Below are 19,251 nucleotides of genomic sequence, written 5' to 3'. Positions count from 1 at the left end.
AAACTTTTTTTCTTGATTAAAAAGTCTTTAGTTAGCAAAACAGCAAAAGTCACATGTTCTACAGTTACCAATCAATATGTAGCTTAAGTTCTACTAACTTCATAGAAAAGCTAGGTGTGCAGCTTTAAATATATAACAAATAATCCCTGTATGGAAAAGAAGAACACAATTACAGCATTCTTTTCATGGCAAAAATGGTTTCATTCTGATTTCAGGATACCTTCGTTTAGGCAGCAGTCCAGCTGTAGTCCTTCTTTTTCAGCATGAGATGATGAAATATACTGAAATGCTGTTGTGGAGTCCTTGAAATTTGCAGAACAGTAGCAGAAACTGTCCTGCATAATCATTGTTGTACTGCTGTTTTATATGGCCACTAAACATGAGCTGTGATAGAAGCTCTTAATACAAATTACAGCAGCTACTCATTGGTTTTTGAAAAATCAAACACACACCTATACTCACACACACATTCTTGTGCTATTTTAGAAACGGATGACTTTGTATTGACTTTCATTCATTTTTATAACTGCATTATGCCTAACCAAGACTTTTTCCTTAATCTTGAACATGACTAACCCCAATCTTAACCAAAACTTAATTCACATCATACCTCTAAATCAAGCTAGTAAAGTGTGTTAAACTAGAGAAAGTCAAATGCCAAAATGCTTCCAAAACACAAAAACTATCCCTTTAATTTAGCATAGAACTTCCTGTTGTTCAGCGAGATTTTACAGAGTTTGCACTCATTGACTGGACATGAAACAAAGGAAGTGAATATTTGTTCTGATGACATTTTAATATTTATTTTGTTTCCGTACCGCTCTGGGCAGGACACCTTGTTGCCCCAGATAAAACACACCTGCCGATCTGAAGCAGGTCATTTGCAATACGTGTTTGCATTTCCACAGTCACTTGCACTGTTGCACTAATTTTGAAACATTTCTGCCGTTATTGCGCATCTATTTTTCTGATATGCTTTGTTGTAAATAGTCTTCTGTTGTTTTTTATTCAATACACATGCTTGTAAATAAAAAAGAGAGAGAGAGCACCATGTGATTTTGGTTCCCTTAGATTGGAGAATTCTGTTTTATTTCTGATAACCGCACCACATTTTTCATATTATAATCTTGTCTAACAATATTGTTATTATTTTTTATGGTTGTTTTTAATCTTGGTTTTTTAAATATATTTTTCACACTTTCTGATCTTCGGTGTGACATTCTATTCTATTCTATTCTATATTCTATTCTATTCTATTCTATTCTATTCTATTCTATTCTATTCTATTCTATTCTATTCTATTCTATTCTATTCATTAAATCCAAGAATCCCCCAATAATCAAATCAGCACTGATAAACATCAGAATATTTGTGTGGAAGTAGATGGCAGAAATGTAAAATTAATTAATTAACAATTCCCATTTATAAAGTCTACCTTATTACACAAGTTAATGAATCATATCATCATACACAATCCCAGTACTATTCAATAACAGAGATCCTCAGGCTCTTTTCCTCCATCTTTTTAGTTTGTAACATTTGAAACTCCACCTTTTTAATCAATTGAATTGTAGCCAACTGCTCCTATAAAGCTTTGATTGTTAGAAGAAGAAAAAAAAGGCACAAATCTGTTTCATTTTGTCTCCATATTAAAGAGAAAGTTCCCCCACTTTCTGGCCGGTTCTCTAATAGCCGACAGGAATATGTGCTCTGTCACTCCCACTGCATGAGAGGCTTTTGGCAGCAGCAGTAGAAGAAGAAGAAATCTGGAGCGGATTCCTCATGCAGAGCGCCAGGCTTTATGCAACATATTATTCACTCTTCAGAGACAAATCTTGTGAGATGACTCGCCTCCTCTTTGTCACTATAAATCTCACTCATCCGTTTTCACCTCCTGTGCACTTGCATGGTGCAGATCCGTGTGCCACAGGACAGATGGAAAGCATGAGAGGAAAAACCCAAACTATGAGGCCTGTTTGTGTCAGCAAAGTGCTCTCCCTCTCCAAGAACCTGAACCAGCACAAAGTCCTTTTGTAAAATAAATAAGATATTGTGTTGCCTGTAAGCGACTTTTGCTTATACCCCTGGAACTTTTCAGCATTCGTCGTGACAACGCAATAAGCCAACAAGAAAGCCGCTGGGCGCTATGGGATATAGGTCCAGAAGCGTATTACAAGCTTCAGCGCCTTTCAGTCCAGCTCTGAGACGCCTGAAAGACATCATCCCAAAGGTTTTCACAGTGCAGACACAACCACAAGAACTCCCTCTAATTAGAACAGAAACTGTAAAATTGTGTGTGTGTGTGTGTGTGTGTGTGTGTGTGTGTGTGTGTGTGTGTGTGTGTGTGTGTGTGTGTGTGTGTGTGTGTGTGTGTGTGTGTGTGCACCGAATGCACCTGGGAAGACTCAATGTGCTGTTGAGCCAAATAGTTGCTGGAACTTTCTGTGGTTGTTTTAAGAACTGGAGAACTTACTGACTTTTTTTTTTTTTTTGCCTCATAGTAATTTGCATTGAACATAGAAATGCTGAGTGACTGCAAACAGAACCACGAGGTCAATATTCACTCCAAAAAAAAGAATCAGATTTTTCTTGTCACACGTCCACTATAAAGTTCAGTAGAGTTTATTGGGATTTTATGCTCAGATGACGACAAAGAAGCGCATAACTGTGCAATGGGACAAAAGGGACACATTATTCTTTCAAATAAAAATCTGGAAATATCAAAAACGTGGCTATATTAGACAAGACATTTATTAGCTGTTCGGGCCCCTGAGTCATTGCGCTGTAAAGGTGCCTGTCAATAAAATAACAGCTGTTGCAACTGTTTCGAATTACATATTCGTCACCTTTGCACATTTCCAACCTCATCCTACACCTGCTTATCCTGGTAGGCCGGGGCCTGGCAGAGGTCGCGTCAATGTGTGAGAGGTCAGCAGAGTCTCTGCAGGAAGCAGCAGTAGGGCTGTGCATATCTACATACTGACGAGTCGGCACATTCCGCTTTACAAAGTAGCTTAATCTGTTTGGGTTCATTGTTCAAAGTCTTATTTTTACCATGTTATTCATTCATTTGTTCATAAATATTGCATAATTCAACCTAAATATGGTAGCAAGATAGTATTTAGCTTCTAACTAAATATTTCGTTAGCTCCGACCGACATTGTTAGCAAGCTAATTTTCTTTAGTTTGGAACTAAATATCAAAGTGGAGTTGAGTTTTAAGTTAGCAAAGTAAATATTGAATTTGTAAATGAATTATTTAGAATTATTTAGTTAACCACATAAATATTTAGTCTCAAACTTTTGTTTGCGAGCAAAAATATTTAGCTCCAAACTAAATATTTAGTTAGGAAACGCAATATTTACTTCATGCTGTCCCCAACAAGATGCCGCCCTGGGTGGCTGCTCATGTTGCCCATATCAGAAACTGCCACTCCCTTTAATATCCTTCAGAGTTTTTGCTCTTGTGCTTAATTTTAGTCATGCCTTACATTTTGATTGAGTAAATTTTCCTCCAATCCAGCATAATTCAGTTCAGTTTAATTAAAAGATGGCTAGAATATTTGTGTGTGAGGTCAGAAAGCTGATCTGAAGGACATTACATGGTTCGGCCTGCCTTAGCAAAACCATTTGTGCTCTTTATGTCGACCAGTTGGTCTATTTCAGTCACGTCGCATCACATTTGTATCAATACCTGTTGGAGTAAAGCTTTATTTCAGTAGACGGATGCAGAAAAGAACCTGAAAGGGCTCATTCAAAGCTCGGGTTGTTTGTGTTTGATGTGTGTGAAACTGGAAAAGAGGCGAAGAAATGGGGCTGCAGCTCCACTCGCTGCTGGCTCAGCAGGAGCTATTTCAAGTTCCCGAGAAACAAAGCAGCAGCATCGCCTTTCATGCCCAGCGTACACGTTTCACCTCCAAACGGAAACACAGGCCGCACTGTGTGGTTATATTTAGGCTTCACCTCCAATAATGAACACAGGTTCCCGACCATCCGCCCACTTCAGTATCTCTCATCCTGTTGTTTTTTGTTTTGTTTTTTTGGCCCGGGGTTTAATTAAAGGGGAAAGCTTCCTGCATTTCTGTTTTGACAGAGTTTGATTTTTTGCTGCAGCTGCAGGGAGATGGACTTGTATAATCTTACAAACCAAATAGGATACGCACGGACTGCAGCCAAGATCGGCTGGGGTCAGCCAGGAATAATCCCTGTTCTGGTCAGACTGTTGAGGAAATGCCTGATTGCAGAAGGTTAGAGGACAAAAAAAAACTGGAAGGCTGAGAAGAAATAAACAAGCCCTTCATTATTCTGAAAGGTGGTTCGTCAAGCGAGCACACAGAGGTTGGGTTCTTATTTATTCACTTAAATATCTGGTATAACATCAATACTTATTTATTGCTTGTTTGATTTCAATATATTTTTTATATACTTTATTAACTTGACTTAATTTATTAATTGTTTGGATTGATTTCTGTCCATTTTGTTTGTTATCTTTCATGAAATGTTTTGATCAACTTTCATTTAATAACTTATTTATTTTATTTTATTGATTGGTTGATTGATTTCTATAAAAACATTTCATGATTGTCTCATGAAGTTTTTTTCAAGTTTGCTTTTGTTTGTTTATTTACTTATTAGTTAATTGATTTTCATTAAAGAGTAATTATTTTTTTATGACATTGTTATTAACTTATTTTATTAATATGATCTTTTGGTTGACCGATTTTATAAATTTTTTCATGATCTTTTATGAACTTTCTACTAACTTTTATTTACTTATGTATTTATTTTTGTTGATTGGTTCATTTTAATTTCTATTTTAAAAAAATCATGGTTGTTTTTTAAGGTTTTTGTCAACTTTTTTATGTATTTATTGATTGATTGACTTCTATAAAAAAGCAATTATTTTTTTAATGCCATTTATATAAAATTAACTTTATTTTATTGATTGGTTGAGTTCTATGCTGTTTTCCATGATCATTTCTGAAGTTAACTTGTATTTATTTATTTGATTGATTTATCCTTCAGTTCAGACGTCCTGATGCTGTTGTAAATTCCTAGTTTAAAACCAAATGCAGCAATAAAATAGTAATATTGGATAGTACAAAAATGGTTACCATGGAGACTCAACACAGATTTGTGGACAGTTCTTGCTGATTTGGCAAGTGGCTCCGTTTGCTTGGGTGACAGGTGCTGCTCCAGGTCAGGTGAAATTTGATCTTCAGCATCCAAAGAAGAAGAGAAACACGTTTTTTTTGTTGCATACTTTGCAATATTTTGCGTCAAATATTGCTTGTTACTTTTAATTCTTCAGAACCTCTATTGCCTGCGTCAATGCAGAATGTAAATAGGGTTCTATCTGCAACATCTGCTGTGTGTTATGAATTGAATATAGTTTGTCAATAGAAAAGTTGCAACAAATTTTCAACAAAATAAATCATCCTGAAAAGGATCTTCACTGGAGCTAACCTGAAATAAAAGAAACAAACAAACAAATGGGAAAAAAAACCTTGTGCTGCACTGACACCTTGTGGCCAAATTTAGCCACATTCGTGAGTCCAAGTGTTTGACATTCAAGTTGTGCTTTTGTGACATTTGAAGACAGGGATATTTGAAATCTTAAAATTCTGGCTTTGAAGCTGTGCCCTCCCTGCAGACCTCTCTCATACAAATATAGAACTGGACGCAAACAGTCATGGCCACTTAATCAGAGTGATATAGAAAGACCGGCTGGTTTTGAGCAGGACTTGCATTGTGGAGAGAACTCACATGACGGTGCTAGGTATGGCAAGCATCCCGATGGCTTGGGGTAAGAGTTTAAACGAGTGGAGGCCAGCTGCTCTCCCTTGCCACCAAGACCTTGTTTTGAGAGCCACTGCTGACGCTTGTAGTCCAAAGACCGGATTATCTCAACAGTCCAGCAACAGGAGGTGGAATCGCTCTGACTGTACGTATTACCACCTTTATTTCATTTTGGCTGACACTAATCACTTGGCACAACTGGGGACTTATGCTTAGCTTTATGGGGATGTAGGAGGATATTAAAGCACACGGCTGGAGATGGTAATCACAAATAAGTCAAGCCATTTACTAGAAATCTTCAGCTACATTTTCCAAACTAGAGCACTAAATAATTCAGAACAGGCTATTCTAGAATTGAAACAAATCATTTTGAGACACAAACATTTGTCAGGAGTCCTTTAAAACACCAGTGTGTAACTCCCATTTCAAGCTAAATAAGCTAAATAAGAATTCTATATATTTGTTGAAACAGTCACTACGTTGTGACAGTATAAGACAGATGATCTCTGAAAAAAATCTAGCTGCTTTGCCTTCTCCCAGAGCTAACTAGGAACAACCAATCAGAGCCAGGAAGAGGGTCTTAGTGCTGTCAATCATGCCTTTTCTCACTTGCTCTCCTGGCCCCTGTCGTAAATGGACCTTACCACAGGGGCCGCGTTTCATTGGCTAATGCCCATTTTACCTCACAGCGCAGGTACCACGTGCTTGACCGTCTCACAAACTCAAGCTACTGTAGTAAATACATGCTAATGTACATTGTGGACTAGCAGACCGACTGAAAGTTTTTGCGTCAGGACTCGGAAAAAGAATGGTTCTCCACCGTCAATGGGGTATCTGCACAGGCGATGTCAGGTATCCTGATCGTGTTTGTGGAACTAAAATTCACAGATTTCCAAAATTTGAAACGGAATGTCTTGCTTGGATCAAAGCTTGTGCACGACCGCATTTGCAGCTCAACCGTCATAGGATCAATAAGAACAACGTGTCTGCCGGTGTAAGTATTATTGCTTTGCTTTCTTTGTGTTTAGTGAATGAAAAAAGAAAGTCAATGATAAACACATCCATTATGAAAACCTTTTAGCCAAGTACAGTATAATGGCAGTACCGATACAACTTCTCCACCGTGAAGCCTCTCTGTGACAGTCTTACGTTAGCTGAATAGATCAATATGCAATGTGTACCGTATCTGACATACATTAAAGATTTTATTTTACCTGAAAAGGCTTTTTACTAAACTGTAATCATGTTAGCCGCACTAGCACCGAGTACCATGTATAAGGCCTATGCACACTCAAACATTTGCCAACAACAGAAATCACTGGTTTTAAAAGTAACCCTCAAAACCATGAATGCCCGACTTACCCAGCCTTGCAAGAACAATAGGTGTCAGTGATCTTGTCCACAGCTATATTTATGCTATATTAACAGTCAGGGCAGAGGTGAAGGAGGTAAATTTTTTCAGATTATCTGTCTCATTACATGCAGTCACAACATTGTGATAGTTTTAACAAGTGGAAAACATATTTTTATAAAAGTTTCACACTGACCCTTTAAGCCACCATAGTTTAGCTGCAATGATAATTTTTTAAAGTTAGAATTTAGTTGATATTAGTATTTGCATTTAATTTTGGTTCAGTAAGATGAATTCTGTGTTTTTGAGTCAGTTCAGCTGCTGAAAGACAGAATTTCTGAAACGGGCCGTAGACCTGGATGTGGTTTATCTGGGTTCGATTCCAGTCTTGGGTTCCTTGCAGCTACTGCTGGCTCTTTCCAGTCAAATTACTATTCAATACATGATACACGAGTCAAAGATTTGTACATGTTGGCTTTAGTATGTTGCTCAAATTAATTATTTAAATAGCCCAAATAATTTAGGTAGATCAACAGGGTAAGTTGTAGATTCCAGTTGTAGAATGTACAACTCATATGTTACTTAGAAATAGTACTGAAAACTAATATCTGTATGGTCAACATTTAATCAAAACCCACGTAATTGCATATCTTTAATATTCTTCAATCCAGATGGATATTCTCTAATATATATTTGAAACCTACAAGCTCCAACTGATCAACGCCATATGTTGATAATCTGGAGAAGTTGGTGGGGTTTCCACTAAAGTGTCTCAAATCTTTGACAGACTAGGACTACTTTGTGTCACTTGGTAATTATACATCTGGGCAAACACATTTTAATTCTGGTGTTCCTGAAGGTTCCATTCTCAGTCCTGTTTTATTTAACATCTTCATAATCTCCCAGCTCAGATTATAAAGTACGACAACATCCCTAAACATCTGTATGCTGATGATAGGCACGTTTGTATCTCTGTCTTTGCATAACCAACAGCTCACAGCTGTGTTTGAGTCAGTGTGTCCATGAAATCAGTGAGTAAATAGGTCAGAACTTCCTCCAGACTAAAGTAGCTAAGATATATGGGGGGGGAATCTTTGTTTTAGGACCCAAAATTGCAAGTATAGAGGTCAGCCAGCACTTAATAGACTTGATGGACTTGGTGGTAACATCAATGTTACTTTGAACTCTGGTTTAAATTTGATCAAACATAAAATATGCTATTAAATCATCTTATGATAATCTTAAAAACGTGGCAAGAATAAATGGTTTATTTCCAAAATAACACATAAAAAAAATCGGTGCATGCTTTATTTCAAACATTAAAGGTTACTGGAAGAGTAGAAAACTTGATAAATTTATACAAAAAAAAGAGTTTGGAAGCTTGGCTTTCTTCTCTCACAATTAAAGTTTGTTGCTAAAATTCTTGCTCTAGCACAGAACCACAAGTCCTACAACAGTTTCCAAATTGTATTTATTCACATACAACCCAAGTAAACAAGTCACTCTTACCCTTCCCTTTTGAACACTTGCACATTCAGCCCACGCTGCAATGGTTTGTGGGCCTTTTCTGCACAAGAAAGGCATCTTAATAATAAGACAGAGCATAAAACTGATTTGAACAAGCCTCTCTTTCTTTTGGCCATGCATGCAGATTCTTGCGGATTGTTGTGGAGAGTGGGTTTTGTAGCAAACATGTCTGATTTTGTTCAGATGTGAAATTGTTGCTAAGCGTGGTCTCTCAGCAACGTTTGGTCTCTTCTGCGAAATGTGGGGGAAAAAAGTGACATAACTGAAAATTAGTCATCTAAAAGATCCTTGTTCATTATTCTGCAGGAATTTATTCAGTAAAACAAAACAAAAATAAATAAATTAAGGCAACTTCTTAAAATCAAATTAGGATCTGCAAAAATGTCTTACTTTTCTGGATGAACTACATGAACAAACTGGTAAGCAATGCAATTAATATTATTCATATACTCATATATACATACAATTAACAATGAATGTACAGCAGTTAAGACTGAGTTCTTGCTAACAGTAACAAGAAGACAGAAAACAGTTCCAACAACAAAGCTCTCTGCTGAACCAATGGAAGGGGCCTCGGCGCCCCCTACGGGTGTGTTCTCATATAAAAGACTGCACTTAATTGAAACCCATTGAAGTTCCTAAGGTTCACTGATGAAACCCCTCGTTGAGTCTGCGTAGAGACAAGAAGCCGGAGAACTTTCCACACACTCTCTGTTCTTTCCATCCAAATCCAACCCAATTTATTTATAAAGCGCATCTAAAAACAGAAGTTTGCCCAAAGTGTTGTACGAAAACAAGGCAAAAAAGAATAAAAGTTGAGAACATAACAACACTCACCCCCAGAAACAAAGACAATAAGAAGAACATCTCAACTCAGACTAGGGCCAACGCTATTGAAAAAAGATGTATTAAATTAAAAGAGACTTAGAGACAGGAAGCAAAGACGCCTGTCTAATATTCAAAGGCGATGAATTCCAAAGTTTGGGAACCACAACAGAATGAGCTTGTTCTCCTCTCAGTGGTCAGCTGAGGAGAACAGAGATAATGCTGGAGTACGACCAATTCAATTCAGTTCAGTCCGATATACTTAGATCACCAATTCACAACGAATGTCGTATCGAGACACTTTACAAAGAAAATCATTTCAATTCAGTCACACATGCATTCCTATCAATCCTAGTTGTCAAACAGTTCAGCATATTTGGTTAATTATTCTCAGTAGTTTAAACCGTTCCTGTATAAGTGAACCCAGCGGATCGCAGTGAGTCAGTGGCATATTGTCAACCGTAGATCACATTAGGTTGTTATGATCCACTTCTCTGGGGAGCGGTACAGTGGGCCTGAAGAGCAAACCACGACAACAAATCACTCAACTGTGATGATGCGGGGTTTGTGTGTTTATTATTTAATTTAGTCCCGGTTGTGTGGAGCCCCTGATTGGTTCGAGGTGTCTCTTGTTCCCATAATTATCCCCTCTGTATTTAACCTCACCTGTGTCTCCTGCTACCCACTGGAACCTAACTTGTCATTCCTTGTCATAGTTGCTAGCAATGGTCGTCATTGTATGTCTTCCTGAGTTAGCGATCTAGTCCAGTTCCTTACCTGCGTTAGGGTCAGCATAAGAAGTGCAAACCATTTTGGAGGCAATTGATCATATTCGTCACTGCCATTGTTATATCAGGCAAGAGATACAGAGCTCTGGTAGTAAAACATAACAGTCATAGACAAAGTTTTGTCACCAAGGCAGTCTCTATGACGATCACAATGAACACTTAACAGCCAGAAGGTTAGGATCTAGGAAAACAATAAAGGTAAAGCATAATGTGCTTATTTCTATATTCTAAACGTTCCTCTAAACTGCTGTACCCCCGACGAGCGTTTTCTCTGCCAATGTTGAATAATTGCTGCTATCAGTAAAGGGTTTCCACTGACTCTCATCACAAAACCCTTGGCTGACTCCCGTCTGCCTTCCACATATCAGCCAGTCCTTCATTTAAATCAAATTTATTGCTGTTTTTTATGGGACCAACGCCGGACGGATTGAGACAATATCCCCCGTTTTTAAAATGCCATCGCTGTGGACTCAATGCCTATTTGTTGACAGCACAAATGTTGGGGATAAAGAAGGTCGGTTTTAAACCCGGACCTCATCAGCGTCAACACCTTCCATCTCTAGTTATTTTGTTTGCCCTTTGGAGAATTTCTTTGTGTTAGAAGTGAGATGTTTACCTGAAAAACACAGGAGTGCTTTCAGGGCTGGTAGAAAAAGCTTTATCCTCCACTGAATGAGCTTTCTGAATGAATAAATTGTGTTGCACAGGCAAAATCCCTCAAAGGTAAATTCTTATTTGACATTTTCTTGACTTAACTTACTCTGTAGCCCAGAACAGAGGTAGTAATAAATGGGAGAATTCATTGCAAGAGCCGAACATAAAACCGTAATTTTTCATAGGAGTTTCCAGCAGTCTCACTGCTGCGGTGCTTCGGCAAGCGGAGGAGTTCCAAGGTCATCAGGAAAGATGTTTTTTGTGGCAGGGGCCAGAAATGCCGCAGCATCGGGAAGAGAAAATGAGAGGAGGTAGGTGCTGTTTTCAATATATTTACACTGAGAAATGCAAAAGTTCACACGTTGCTCAGAGACCTACACTTAAAGCTGCGGTACGTAACTTTTATTAAAACTGTGACCATGCCATTGACAGTTTGCTATGAGACAGATAATTTGCGGGGAAAAAATAAATCCTCAATGAGCTGCTTTTGCTGTAGAAATACACCGGTCCCTGTCAAAAACAACCAATTACAGCCAGGAGGAGGGGCTTAGTGCTGTCAGTCATCCTCATGTTGTTCCTGCTAAATGTATGATGGTGAAGAAACAGCTTACCATTACAGGGAAACTATTTATCCGCTGTCATCAGTGGCTATGCTAACTAACCTTAGCATTTGTGGCAGACTATGTTGTGGTAAACCAACTGGAGCTTAGCAAAAAGCAAGGGAAAGTGGGTGAGTATGAGAGTGATTGAGAGCGCTAAGACCCTCCTCCTGGCTCTGATTGGCTGTTTGATTTCTGTAGTGTGTACTGGGAACACCCCAACACTGCGAGAAGCTTGACTTTTTTTAACAGATCATCTGTCTTATCACGACAGAATTATAATTTTAACAAATATGTTAAAAAACATATACTTCTAGAAAAGTCATACACTGTAGCTTTAATGACCACATTTTTATTATTTTGTCTCTGTTTTTGTCTTTAAAAAAAACATTTTAAAAACTGATGCCGTTTGACTTTCTGCTCTTAGGTCAATTTACCAGAAGTTTCGTGAGGTGGATATTTTGGACAAGAAGAAAACGGTGACGGCTCTCAAACCCGGAGAAGACCGGGCCATTCTCCTTGGACTCGGGATGATCCTGTGTTCAATGATGATGTATTTTGTGTTGGGCATCACCGTTTTACGCTCGTGTGCAGACAGGTATTGGTCTGCTGGTTACTGTGTCACAGAGATGCACCTTGTAGGGCAGAAGTACCTAGAAATAAAAGAAAAACTTAGCAAAAATAGCAGATGGCAACGGGGTAAAGCGAAGAGAGATGAGCCGCGCCACATGAAATTGTGATTGACAACGTTGAGATCTGCCCTCTGGCTTTGACTGGTTGTTTCTAGTTAGTGGTAGGTGAAGGCAGAGGAGCTCAATTTTTTTCAGATTATCCATCTCATGTTCATACTGTCACTACATAATGACAGTTTCAGCAAAAAAAAAAAAAAAAAAAAAAAAAATTTTATAAAAGTTACATACTGCAGCTTTAAATGATTCATTGTTTTGTGCTGAGACCCATCGCTTCCAGGCCGCCGTCTTAAACCACCTGGTTCTCTTCAATAGGACTGAGTTTAAAACCATAAGTGTCGGAGTCACGCACTATTTGACCGGCGGTGATGTCAAACCCACAGGGAATCTGACATGTTACTCATACGGAGCTTAAGCTTGTAAGGGTCAAAACAAGATGGAGTGTCTGAATTACAGCTTAAACCTAAATGGTTTTGATGAGCCAGATTTAATAAAGTCTCGATTCTGAGAGTCCAGTGAATTGTGCGTTTCTGGATTCCTGCGCGGTGTTTCCTATCACCCCTCTGTGACTGTGCTGGAAGCTAAATCACTAAATCACGAGGAAGTTTTGGCTTGTGTCACTTATCCAATCGGATTCCAACATCAAATGGTTTCTGCAGACTTTTGGAGAGTTCTCCGGAGAGCTTCAGCAACTTACTGGACTCATCCACTCTGCGTGATGAAGCATGAGAGTTTCCAGGCTGTTCTGAGAAACTCATGCACCGAGCTGCTGTGGCGAAACAGCAGTGGGCTGAGTGCTGTAGTGGACCAATGGAGAGTCTGGTAGCAACCAGGATCCCTTTAAGATGGGTGCAACCTCACCATGCATATACCGGCCTGAAAAATAAATTAATGTGAAACGCTTCGGCTGCTGCTGCTATGTGCTTTCTGTCCTGCCACTGCTAGGATTGTAAGTCAAAAGATCTGAACAAGCAGCTGAAACAAACAACAACCTCTATGCTCTGTCCCGATGCTCATAGAAATCAGCATGTGTAGGTGTACTGAGAAAAGTATATTGAGACAGAACTATGGGCCCAGTAAGTAAAGGCAGAGCAAAGTTGACCAGTAAAATATAAATAATAGCTCAAGCTAGTACAATATTTTTAACCTATAAATTGACCTGAAAACATCAAATTTTTTCACTAAAACAAAAAAACAAAATGCACTTTTAAGAAACCAATTTTTGCAATTTCTTAGCAAAAAGGTTGATTTGAGGTCTGTGCTAACTAGCCTTAGCATTCGTGGCAGGCTTTGTTGAAGTGAACCAGCTGTAGCAGTGAGCATGAGAGTTATTGACAACGATATGACCCTCCTCCTGGCTCTGATTGGTTGTTTCTGACAATATAAATTAAAAGAGATAATCTCTTTTATATGCTCTCATGACATAACGATAATTTTAGCAATTATGCAAAAACATATTTATTTATATTTTTTCTAATAAAAATTACATACAGGCATTTTACATCTAATAAATTATTTGTTTCATCCAGAAGTTGGGAGAAGAACAAATTCCTCCCTTAAAGGACGATCATCACTGGCTAAAGTTAACCTTGCCTTCCTCTTGTTTTTTTTCTTTGATACATCTTTAAAAAGCTACTATTTTCCACTGTAGGGAAGATACTAAAAACTCTCAATTTTTTAAAAGAACCTTGCTTGAAAATCTTTTTTTTCCTTTGCCCCTTTAGGCAAAGACTTACAAGTAAAACAACCTGAGACAACCGCCTTTATCTTTTGTCGATACAGTGTGTGGACAGAGGAAGGGACGTGTGCTGTCATCAACTCCACGGTCACCGGGGACGTGAACTGTTCTTACAGTTGCGGGTCAGACTGCTGGAGGGTGTCCAGGTTCCCCTGTCTGCAGGTGTATGTGAGCGTCAACAACACGGGTCGAATCGGCCGGCTGTCGCACAACGAAGAGACGCAGGATGCGAGCTCTGAAGTAAGTCAAGCGCCAGAGAAAACACAGTGACTGGCTGAGTCAATTCAAATGTTGGCAGGAGGCGTCGGCATGCTGGCCACAGCGACAGACTCACCCCAACCACTGATCAGAGAGGGTCTGTTGATTTAAGGGGCGCAACTATGTAACTTTCTGAGGTGAATGTGGGCTCATTGTAGGAGCACCGTAGGCCATTGTTTAGTTTTGGTGCCACTACAAGAGTAGTGACCCTATAGTCAGGGGTGAAAGTAAGGGGGTACGGTGGGGTACTGCGTACCCGTAAAAAATTTAGCGGGGGTACGCAGTACCTGCAAGAGATTGGAGCGGCTGTCTGCTGTAAAAAATCAATGGGTTCACTGTGCAGCCGTGAGTTCACCCACTAATCAGCCGTGACTGATTTGTTTTCAAGAACAATCTAAAACACGACTTAATCAGTTAACAAATAACTTTTTCCCATTTCATGTTGTTTCTGAACTGTTCGTGCTTTGTTTTTTTGGTCATAGTACCCCCAAGAATTTAAAACTACTTTCACCCCTGGCTGTATGTAAATGAGAACAATCAGAGGCAGGTGATTGGCTTAGCAGGTTTTTGCTTTTACTTATGGCAATCTGTGTCATGTGACTAAGCTTTAATAATCACACGACATGTTATATAGATATATGATGTAGATATGTAGAACTAGATATTCAAATTTACATCACAGTATTTTTTGACTGTCTTGGTCCTCTAATAATTTGGCCTTTTCGTGTCAATTTTTGTAAAAACTGAAAACTCATCAGATATAAACGTTCTCTCTCTGTAAGGGAGGGAATCATCATCAGCTCATATAAAGCTGGTAAAAGCTTATTTTATTTAAGGTGTTTCACTTTGACAAGCTTTACATAACAAGACGAAAAAGGAAAAGGACCTACATTCATATACTGCACGTGGTTGGCTCAGTTCGTCATTGATGACGTGATCCTAAGGTGGCACATTCAAAGCCTGAATCACATGTCACAGACTGACGTCGATGAACGACTGAACCAGTCTTTGAATGTAGGCTTTCTACGATCATTTGGTCACTAAACTTAGTTTCGTCTTGCAGAACGAACCAGTTAGACAAGTTCTTAGGACAGAAGAGGTTGTCATTCCTGTCTTTACTTCTCTCTCAGTCTATCCCTCTTAGCATAGACTGAACATGAGGGTTCGTTCACAAGTGTTCCCACACGAGGCAAAAAGAAAAGTTTTAGTGCCGGGGCTTTTTTTTTATAAAACCCCATACCTTGCGCTTTGCAGCAAGAGGCGTAAGGTAGGAAACTGACGCTCTGCGGGGTGGAGGAGGAGGAGTTGCCCCTGCTGCAGTAGCGCCAGGCCCGGTGGCATTGGGGGGGCATTGCCCGCCCACAGAGTCAGCCATGCACGCCCTAGATGGGAAACTTTTTGTTTTTCTTTGAAAAACCTCAGAATGGCCAACTTTTTCTTTTTGCCATCTCTATTTGTCAGTCATACAAATCAACCAATCATGACAGAGCAACTGCAAATAAAGAGGGGCGTATCCCTTATGTCACTTACTCATATATATTCATGTTTATCTTCACGAACAGACCTGCTTTTGTTCGTGCAGCATGGCTATTCTGATTTATTTCATAACTAATCATATGAGGAAAAAAGGTAACAAACGAAAAAAATATATATATTTTTAATTTAAAACAAAGAAAGACTTTGTCTTAAAAAAAACCCCGAAAAACGTACTCCTTTCCGCATGTGGCGTAAGGTAGGAAACTGGCGCTCTGCGGGGTGGGGGAGGAGGAGTTGCCCCTGCTGCGGTGGCGCTGTAAGTCCTGGAGGGCAGACCTGTATGCAGGGGTGAAAGTAAGGGGTTACTTAGTAAGTAACCCCTTACTTTCACCCCTTACTTATGGCAAGTAAGGGGTGCCATAAGTACCCCTTACTTACCATAAGTACCCCCGCTAAATCTTTTAGAGGGGGTACCCGCTAAATCTTTTAGCGGGGGTACACTAAATCTTTTAACGTACCCCCGCTAAAAGATTTAGCGGGGGTACGCAGTACCTTCAAAAGATGGTAACGGCTGTATGCTGTAAAAAATCAATGGGTTCACTGTGCAGCCGTGAGTTCACCCACTAATCAGCCGTGACTGATTAGTTTTTCAAGAACAATCTAAAACACAACTTAATCAGTTAATAAATAACTTTTTTCCCATTTCATATTGTTTCTGAACTGTTCTTTGCCAGAGCAGCGGGGCGATATGTCGATCGTGGAAAGTTTTGAGTCGATCTCAGCATTAGGTGATAAACTGAACGCAACCAGGACACTGAGACCAGCACGTCCTCCTCTGATTGGCTTATCAAAAGGTTCGTAACTTTATTAAAGAACAACAAAAAAAAATTCAATAAAACGTGTTCAAATTGATTCAAATTTCATTAAGTATTTAACAAACAACCGCCATAGTTATGTGAAATTAAATTAATTGTCTAATATAAAAAAATAGTTTGGTGCTGTTGGGCTCAGAGTCTGAGAGGCTTTTCCTTTATCAAATAAATTTTTTTTGCCTCTTATTTAGTGGAAATATTGATGTTGATGAGACTTAATAATAACCTTTGTCAATCTTTATAGCTCCACTGTTGAAAATGAGGCTCTAACATTCACAAATGAAATCCAGTCCAACATCTGGTTTGAGGTGATTCCTCTGGAACCTGTTGGAGGAAAAATATCCCAACTTCAGAAGATGTGCTGTTAACTTAACAGAACTCTGTGGTTCCTCCTGTCATTATGAGAGTCAAGGTGAGGAGGCACCATGTTAGGAAGATGAAATGGAAGCTGCAGGATCTTCAGAACAAATAGATCATGATGCTGGGCTACTGATTATCCCTCTATCTGGACACAGGATCAATATAACCAGTTTAAAAGCTAAAATTAATGGTTTTATGCCAGACATGGAAAAGTGGGATGCACTCCATGCCATGATGTTCAGAATTTAGGTCTCATGGCATCTCAAGGTGTCAACATTGCAGCCAGTGGGCTGAAGGAAATACAGCAAAATTTTGTAGCAATTCAAGAGCTACCCAGCTTTAATCGCTTCGCAAAACAATTATTCAGCACAGAAACTGTGGGTTTGGGTGTTTCCCTGCATTCACTCTTTTACTCCTGTGGGGTGCAGGTATGGGAGCTTGTCTAACGGAAGGAGGAGATACTGGTATATCTCACACTGTTGGTCAATATTGCATGTTTCATTGTCAACATGTTCAGCCTCTACCTGTTCAATCACAGGAGGTTCACATTCTGAAGTCAACTGAGTCTCTGCTCGCTTCTGAACACTTTCACCAGTAGGACAGTTTTCTACACCTGAACAAGGAGTCAAGTCAAAAGAAACCTCTTCCATAACTATACCCCCATCATACTCATCAGATGAGTCAGTGTGCGATTCAGTAGTGTCTGTCTGTTTGGTTACAGTGTTTTCAATGTGTCTCTGGGTTGTGTCTGGCAGATTAACACACGACCTGATGTCAACTGACAATTTCAATGCGACCCAAAAAAAGACACCTCATCCTAGCGCCAAACTTTTTCATTGAAAAACAAGAGTTTTTTTTTTTCTAATTTGGCCAATAAATTAAACAAATTTATTCTTAAAATGTCAAATTGTGCAATTATATGGTGAATGGAAAAACAGCTACTAGCATCCACTGTTGCGTAAAACCTGGCTAACCAAATAAATGTTTCGCTCAGTGTAACCCGCCGTCCTCTGTTTGCCTTGCAGTGTGTCTACATCCCCCGGTGCCAGAAGGACAGCGCGGCCATGCGCGCCGTCATCGTCAACATCTCCCATCATCTGAAGACCAACCAGCACGTCTCCTGCTACTACGACCCCAGCGAGCAGCAGGACACGGTCCTGCTGACCCGACTCTACGACCACAGCACTGTCTTCCACACCCTGTTGTGGCCCTCGTGCACGCTCACGGTGGGGGCCCTCATCATCGTCATGGTGAAGCTCTCGCAGTACCTCTCCAGACTTTGCGAGGAGATAGGGAAGATCAAGAGGTGAATTAAGTGCGGCGGCTCTGAAGGTCACGAATGTTGGATGATCGACATCTGACATGTGAAGAGGATTTTTTTTATTATTATTTATTTTTAATCTATAGCAAACTTTGCTGTGACCTTTGGCAGACTTTCCTCCCTGGCAGAGACTCTGAAAACTTCCACTGAGCAGCAGCGAGGATGTAGTTTGTTTATAGAAGCGGACTGGATGTTCCTGGCCGGAAGCTGACAGACATGGAACTGGCTGTTCCTGACAAAACAGAGATCTTTCTTTTGCATGGTTTTAAAGCTTTATAAAGCATTGAGAGGAAAGTGTTTAAACCAAGCACTGCGTGAGACTTCAGAGAAAAAAAGAAAAAAAAGTCCTGGAGTGACCAGAGTTTTCTCCAGCTGCCCTGAGAGTAGGATAACAATGCGCTGCCGCTCCCCCCACCTGTTTCTTTGCTCTGCCACTCACGCGTTGGAAGCTAAAGGAGTCCCACCCATCACTCATTCAGACAAGAGACAGACTGAGACTGGAGCTCTTTAAAGTGAAGATGTGTTGTTTTTCACTCAAGGTTATCCTCAGAATCTCATTTCAGGATATGCCAACTTGAATGCTCTGACATATAACAGAGTAAAATGTTAAAATATCTTTGAGGAATTTTCTGATGGTTTATTGAAGTCTCATCAGCGCTTTCGCATCCAAGTAGGACACAAAGTAGATACGAGAAAACAACTTTAAATCACTGACCTGCGCTAACCTACTTCAATGGGACAGTGTGTATAAAACGCCTCGTTGTAGATGCTTTTTTTGGGTTTTGAATTGAACAAAACTAAAAGTATTTAAACAACCGCACAATATTGGATTTTTACATTCATTTTTCAGTGTTTGTCATCATTTCTGTTGCTTTTTCTTAATGTCTTTGTTACTCATTTCACTCATCCAGATGGATTAGGATTATGGATGCAACGATATGAAAATTGATACCAATTCCGATATTACTATTGATGTCATGGCCAATAACTGATAT

The 19,251-nt window shown here is 39.4% G+C and overlaps 1 protein-coding gene across 3 annotated transcripts in view; it reads left to right on the top strand.

The window, feature by feature from the left end:
* Positions 1-18,881, top strand: part of kcnmb2a (potassium large conductance calcium-activated channel, subfamily M, beta member 2a) — a 37,593-nt gene extending 18,712 nt beyond the window's left edge. Inside the window, exons 1-6 of one of the 3 annotated variants that reach the window (XM_008433293.1) lie at positions 10,091-10,487; positions 11,129-11,254; positions 11,970-12,140; positions 14,014-14,209; positions 17,961-18,241; positions 18,368-18,881. In XM_008433293.1, coding sequence (XP_008431515.1) covers positions 11,196-11,254; positions 11,970-12,140; positions 14,014-14,209; positions 17,961-18,241; positions 18,368-18,467 — 807 coding nt within the window. In that variant the 5' untranslated portion in view covers positions 10,091-10,487; positions 11,129-11,195 and the 3' untranslated portion in view covers positions 18,468-18,881. The other 2 variants (XM_008433290.2, XM_008433291.2) reach the window with 2 other exon arrangements.
* The last annotated feature ends 370 nt before the right edge of the window (positions 18,882-19,251 follow it).

Source organism: Poecilia reticulata, linkage group LG17 (assembly GCF_000633615.1).
Source record: "Poecilia reticulata strain Guanapo linkage group LG17, Guppy_female_1.0+MT, whole genome shotgun sequence".
Lineage (NCBI taxonomy): Eukaryota > Metazoa > Chordata > Actinopteri > Cyprinodontiformes > Poeciliidae > Poecilia > Poecilia reticulata.
The sequence above is the reverse complement of the archived record's forward strand: the minus strand, read 5'-3'. Positions and strand labels throughout refer to the sequence as shown.